We start from the raw sequence: 6,851 nt of genomic DNA, 5'->3' as shown, positions 1-6,851 counted from the left end.
TTTAAAAAGTTATAAAACTTACCCTTAAAAACTTAAAAAAGAGAGTAAACAGCTGGCTTAGCTCGGGCCAAACACATGTTTTTTAATTTTTGGTGACTTTTCCGTTTACTCGGTTCTAGTTTCTGAAGAAAATGAACTTTTGTCTTTATTTAAAAAAAATTTAGCACAGTGTCCCTGTTTTAAAATTATTAAGCGTGTTTCACTTAAATAAATTTCTTTTTTAATAAAATTAAGTGGCAAAATTTTTAAAACAATAAAGACATTGTGCTAGATTCTTTACAAAATAATGGCAAAAGCCCAAAAATTTCCGCTAGTTTCTGACTTCTAAGAAGCCTTGAAAAACCCACGTGTGAGAAACTGACAAAAGAGTTTTAGCGTGTGATATATATCTATGGGTATAATATAAAGCTAGAAAATGTAGCAGTAAACTAAAAAGTTGGTGTGTTTCTCTTTTCTCCTCAAAAAACCAGGACTCTCTATCATGGCGGCTGTGTCACCTTGCCCACCACCATTACGTACCCAGAATCCAAACACACGTTTAAGAGTGGATTTGGGAAATGGGTTTTCAAAAAGCTTGGATTTTGGGCACTTTAGGACACCCAAATGTAGGAACTTTGAGTTCAAGAAGCTGTGGGTTTCTGCTTCTGCTAGCAATGACAATGCAGCGTATTTAAGCGAGTCCACACCATCACTGACTCTGTCTAAGTCTGTTTCTGACTCTACTCTTTCGGATATATATTGCTTGTTGTTTTCTGGGTTTTCTTAATTTAATATATGTGTCTATGATGCTTCACTTTTTATTGATTAATACATGTGTACATTGGCTTCAAATTTGTTGCCTTTTCCGTTGGGGTTTGTTATATCTCTTAAGTCTTAAAGGGGTTTGTTTTATTCATTTGTTGGATTTAGTGGTTGCATGGAATTGTTTCATTGCTCTATTCTATTTATTGAATGGTGTGGTTTCTTTTCTTCTTTTATTCTTTTTAATTGGAATTTGGCTTTTACAAAACAGTTCCATTTTGTATAAAAGTTTTGTGGTTGATTGGTTGTATTTTGAATTAACTGAATTCTGTAGTTTGATGACCTCGTAACAAAGGGTATTTATTCTCATGATCTTGGTTTAGAAATGAAATTTTAAAGAGAGTAATACTAATATGATGGAGATTATTACCACATTGGGTTTCTAGTTATAACTTTATATGACTTCTTTAGGGACAATTTATATTATAAAATGCTTGGCATTTGTGAAGCAATGTACCAATAAAACGGGTTTAGGTATAGGAAGAACACTGAGATGGGTTCTTTTCTCTGGGAAATCAACAAGTAATATATTTAAAAATAATTTAACTTTTAAGTTTATTTTTTTAATTGCTGTATCCAATTTTGTTTTTTGATAAATTTAAGCTTATCCAACCATTTATTAGGGAATAAGGGCAATGAACATTTATCCAACCATTTATTAATTTTAGTTTGGCTATACAGATTCCAACCAAAGAGAAGCAATGATCGGGTACCAAAAAATCCTTTTAAGGTTGATATGGATATAAGCATGAACATGCCAATAAAGCTTTTGGTTTCTTTATCTTTTTGTTGATAACTAATTGATAGGTGGTTTTGCCTTCCTTTTAGAGATTGCGATATTTTTAAAGACTTTTAATGATGTCAAAGCCTACTTATGAACCTCTTTTCTTTCCCATTCTGATATGCATATCTACTATGTTTTATTTGGTTGTAATGTGTTATGTTGATTTATTTTAGGGTGAAACGTCATACAATCTCAGTGTTTGTTGGGGATGAGAGTGGAATAATAAATCGAATTGCTGGGGTTTTTGCTCGGAGGGGTTACAACATTGAGTCCCTTGCAGTTGGCTTAAACAAGGACAAGGCTCTCTTTACCATAGTTGTCTCCGGAACTGAAAAGATTTTGCGACAAGTTGTTGAACAGCTGAACAAGCTTGTGAATGTCATTAAGGTTATGGCTCACCCTTAATCTTGAATATTCTATAGGAATCAAGCTTTCTTGTGTTGTTTCCAGAGTTGCTGAAGTTTTATTTATGTATTTTTAATATTATTTCGGGGTAATTCAGCAGAAAATAGAAGCTTCAAGACATTTATTTCTTTCCATCGCATTAACTCCTCTAGTACCAATTTTTTGTAGTGGCTCATTGGCTGTTCCCTAGATTTTGTTCTGTGCTTTACTTCTTGATTAATATTTGATATACCAGGTTGAAGATATCTCAAGGGAGCCACAAGTAGAACGTGAGCTGATGCTTGTAAAACTTAATGCAGATCCGAGTACCCGTCCTGAGGTAATGATTTGGATCATTTAATAGTGTTGAGATCCCTTTAAATTCCTTTGGTCCATGTTTGTAAGATCTTTGTAAGATTGGATGATTGCTTTAGACAATATACATTTTTTATTTTATTTTTTGACATCTTTAATTTTAGGTTGTTTGTAACTTTTGGAGACCCTCTTGCACCCTTTATTTAAATTTTTAATGAATTTATTACCTAATAAAATTAAATTTAAATCATTCAACCATTGGTCGAGATATCGCCACCTGGATGGAGTACTATGAATTTCAGTGGTTTTCATTTCATTTTAATGCATTGAAGCACCTAATCTATTTCTTTATCCTAAATCTCCAGATCATGTGGTTAGTAGACATCTTTAGAGCAAAGATTGTGGATATCTCGGAAGATTCTCTGACCATTGAGGTGAGTTTTGTGAAATTCATAGCCTTTTCTATTCTCTAGTGTGTTTCAGTTAGGACGCTTAGCTATCCATGCGATTTTTTGATATGAAGAAAAATATTTGTAATATAATAGAATGAATTCAAAAATAGCAAAAGTAAAGAGAATAATTTGGGACACATGTTTAACATAGTATTATTATTATGATTAATGAAATAATTTTTTATTTTTTATTTTTTATTACTGTGATTGTTATTTTTCAATATGATAAAACTCTAGTGTGAAGAGACATTCATGGTCATAACTGTGGGAAACTTCCCATCATCAATAATAATGAAATTAGCCCAAACTTTGAAAAGAAGCCAAGATCGCTTACCACAAGATAGTCTTATGTATCTTTTTATTTTTATTTTTTATATGTCAGTTTTTGGCTCAGATGTTGGGGTGCGATAACAAGTTTCTTCCACAAAAGCGATAGGTAGCGGGTTTGATTTTTGGGAATCAGTCTCCAAAAAAAAAAAAAATCCCGGTAAGGTTGCCTATCATGACCTCTCTCTTATCTTGTAAAAGTGAGAGTTTTGTGCATTGGGTACAATCTTTAAGTAAGTTTTTCACCTCAATGGGAGGGGGGAAGGGGAGATTCGAACTAGTGACCTCCACTTTATGAGGCACGGTCTCCAATCAATTGTGCTACCTCTTGAGTCTTCTAATGTACTGCTTTCTTTAAATTTTCTAAAACCATCTCTTCTCTAGCTACCAAGGGAGCAAGAGAGGAATAGTCTCCTCTCTCCCCTCCCACCCTTTTTACTATGAAAAGAAACCATTAACGATGTCCCCAAGAAATGGCAATATTTAGAACTTGAATTTTATCAATAAGTAGGTATGGCTACAGTGGAGGGCCTCGCATGCCTCCCCCAGCACAGCTTCTATTTCGTTGGTAAAATTTGTTACCTTAGATAATCCTAGAGGGTGGGGGGTTATTGTGGTAGATTGGTGTTATCGTGTAAGAAGGATGGAGAGTGTCGGACCGTGAGCTATGCCATTCCATCTCAAAACCATTTGGTGATGAGGAAGACACCCTTAAATCTTTTATGGTCTTCGACATCACACTACGCGAGCCGATTTTTAGAGTGGTTGTAGAGAGTGAAATTGTGATCTCTTTAATAATCCCTCCCTCACAATGACACTTCCGTGACTCGAACCCATGACCATGGCTTTGATATCATTTGTCGAACCTTGAGTTGTGTCATTTTACCTCAAAAACCAATTGGTGATGAGGAAGACACATTCAAATCTTTTATGGCCTTTGACATCACACCACGCGGTCTTGTTTTTAGAGTGGTTGTAGGGAGTCAAATTGTGGTCCTCCCATCAAAGAGATTGTAGATCATATATTGTTGCACTTTGATTAGAATAGAGTGTTATGGTTTCTTGTGTTTATGTGGAGTGCACTGGGTCATGCTGTTCTGGGTTGTTGATTTGTTGGCATGTTGGATGGGGTGGTTTTCAAAGTATCAGAGTGGCCATAGTTGGAATGTTGTCCCTTTGTGTCTTATGTGGGCCATTTGGCGTGAGCGTAATAGCTAAGCTTTTGAAGGCTTCAAACAATCTATGACAGAGATTAAGCTCCTTTTTGTATGATTGGATGGCTATTTACCAGGCCATCCAAGTTCCAATCTTGTAAAGTTTCTAGACTCTTGTACTTTGTCTTGATTTTGTCATTTCTGTACATGGTGTCTCTTACTCTTAATAAATTTTTCATTCAAAAAAAGTGCCAATGTCCCAGAGCTTGATTGAACAATAGTTGTTTTGAGGGTTGGTAAAAGTTGTTCCTTATCAAACAAGAAGAGAAAGAGTCACTTTGTATAGAAGTTCTCTCATTTCAAGAAGCTATTTTATAGAGTGAGGAGAACTGTTTTTTTTATAAGTAATAAGATTATATTGATATAAAAAAGGAACACCCTAGTACACAGGGAGTGAACAAGGGATAAGAAATCAAATACAAAAATTGCAGGAGTCTAGGAAATCAATAAAAGAAGGGAATGATTGATTTTGTAAAGCAAACAACCAATCCCTTAACACCCTGTTTTCAACTTCTTATTACCTGGAGAATTTAAAACTTGAGGGCAATGGGGATAATCTCACACAGAATTAATCAAAAAAATTATAGATCCATTTTGCATGAGCTCTCTCTCTCTCTGAGTTGAGAGGAGGCCCGGCTACCTCGAATTAGCCACAAATTTTGTTTTAGTTTTCATTTCCTAGGGCCAGTATGGGGGGATTTCGAAGTTTCTTTATTGAATCTAAGTTGTTTCAGTTGGTGATTGAGGAAGGAGGGAATTTTTTCTCCCTTAAGATTTTGAGAGCTCAAGGATCACACCCACCACATTGGAGCACCTTGTGATGTCACCGAAGGTATCGTTGGGCATGAATTCTTCCTTAGCACTTACGGAAGTGGTGGGTAAGGGCGGAGAGGACAGCACGATTCCACTAGCTTAGCCACCTACTGCGTACGGAGAAATTACAGAGACATTTTCTGTGGAATGGGATTGGTAGTGAACCTAAAATACATTTAGTTAATTGGGCCAAGGTATGTAGGCCGTTGCAGGTTGGGGGGTTGGGGAACTTTAATTCTGCCTTGCTAGGAAAATGGTTGTGGAGGTATGGCATGGAGACTGATGCTTTATGGAGGAGGGTTATAGAGGCAAAATATGGGAACATTTGGGGTGGTTGGTGTACGAAAAAGGTGACAAGTCCTTATGGGGTCAGCTTGTGGAGATACATTAGAAGTGGCTGGTTGAACTTCTCTAAACTCTTTGTTTATGATGTGGGGGATGGTACTAGAGTGAAATTTTGGAAGCATGTGTGGTGTGGGGATTGTACTCTCCAAGAGGCCTTTCTGGAGCTTTAGAGCATGTTTGGTAACTATTTTTGTTTTCTATTTTTGTTTTCTTGTTTTCAAGAGAAAAAGAAAAAAACAAATTTTTTCTATTTTCAAAATGAAAAACACGTTTGGTTAGTTGTTTTGAAAAACACATTTTTCAAAAACAAAATTCAGGAAATTTGTTTGGTAGTTGTTTCTGAAAAAGTTAAATTTTGTGTTCTTTGGTTAATTTTTTTTTTTAAATTATATTTATTCTAATTCAAAAACACGTGGTGATTCAACCTAATATTTGACTATTGATAGGCTGGAATACTAGAATGATTCATGTTGCTATTCCAACAACTAAAGAAGTATTTCTGTTACAATATGCTAAGCAATACTCCTATGGATATTACAGCTTTGTACTGATTCATTTCTTTTTCAGCTTGGTTTCACACAATTCTCACAATTATAATACTTGAGCATAATTTGCACAGTACTTTTGAAGAAGCAAAAATTGACAAGAACTATGTTGGGTGCAAGATGGAAAAATTCTAAGATGATAAATTGCCACAATTCAATTCTTTTATGAATTTCTAATGCACTTGAGGTACAATATACTGGCTTGCCTTAGACTGTCAATCATATGTGTAACTTAAGACATCCTTTGCCATTTACTTAGAAGGTCTTTGGCATTGCTGCAATGATACAACTATTTAGCTCATAATCTTCAAATGATTAGAAATACAAATTGAGTGCTAGAATTCTTGTTGAATGACAAGTTTATTAAATTTGCATCTCCTTACAACAAAGTAACCGCCTCAGACTATTTGACTTGCAAGTTATTATATTTTTGCTTACAAATTACATCTCTAACAATCTAAAGTCCAGCAATGCAAGATCCTTTTATTTTTCTTTCTCCAAAACTCTAGAAACAAAACCCAAAAGTTTGTTCCTTTTCAGCTATCAACAGAGCACAGAAAGTCAGAAACAATGACCAAGAAACAATGAGAGTATTTGCAATATATGTCCTAAACTATAAGAGCATTTTTAATATGCACAACTAATTTGAATGATTAGATATCACAAATTATTCTCATATTATGTTGCTGATTACAAAATTTTGAAGTTTATGATACACATTATATATACATATTCATATATGAGATGGGTTCAAGTTACACCTGGTGTAACTCTAAAGAGTTACACATTTTTTAAACCATTAGATTTAAATAGATCCAACAGTCAAAAAAAGACTAGTATTAATGCTAATATTTTAATTGATCTCATTTAT

At 34.6% G+C, this 6,851-nt stretch overlaps 1 protein-coding gene across 1 annotated transcript in view; it reads left to right on the top strand.

Moving 5' to 3' along the window:
* The first annotated feature begins 341 nt into the window (after positions 1-341).
* Positions 342-6,851, top strand: part of LOC115992055 (acetolactate synthase small subunit 1, chloroplastic) — a 38,728-nt gene continuing 32,218 nt past the window's right edge. The window contains exons 1-4 of the mRNA XM_031116101.1: positions 342-705; positions 1,759-1,972; positions 2,226-2,309; positions 2,650-2,718. Coding sequence (XP_030971961.1) covers positions 482-705; positions 1,759-1,972; positions 2,226-2,309; positions 2,650-2,718 — 591 coding nt within the window. The 5' untranslated portion in view covers positions 342-481. The remainder of the gene's footprint in view (positions 706-1,758; positions 1,973-2,225; positions 2,310-2,649; positions 2,719-6,851) is intronic.

Source organism: Quercus lobata, chromosome 1, assembly GCF_001633185.2.
Source record: "Quercus lobata isolate SW786 chromosome 1, ValleyOak3.0 Primary Assembly, whole genome shotgun sequence".
NCBI classification, from domain to species: Eukaryota; Viridiplantae; Streptophyta; class Magnoliopsida; order Fagales; family Fagaceae; genus Quercus; species Quercus lobata.
The sequence above is the reverse complement of the archived record's forward strand: the minus strand, read 5'-3'. Positions and strand labels throughout refer to the sequence as shown.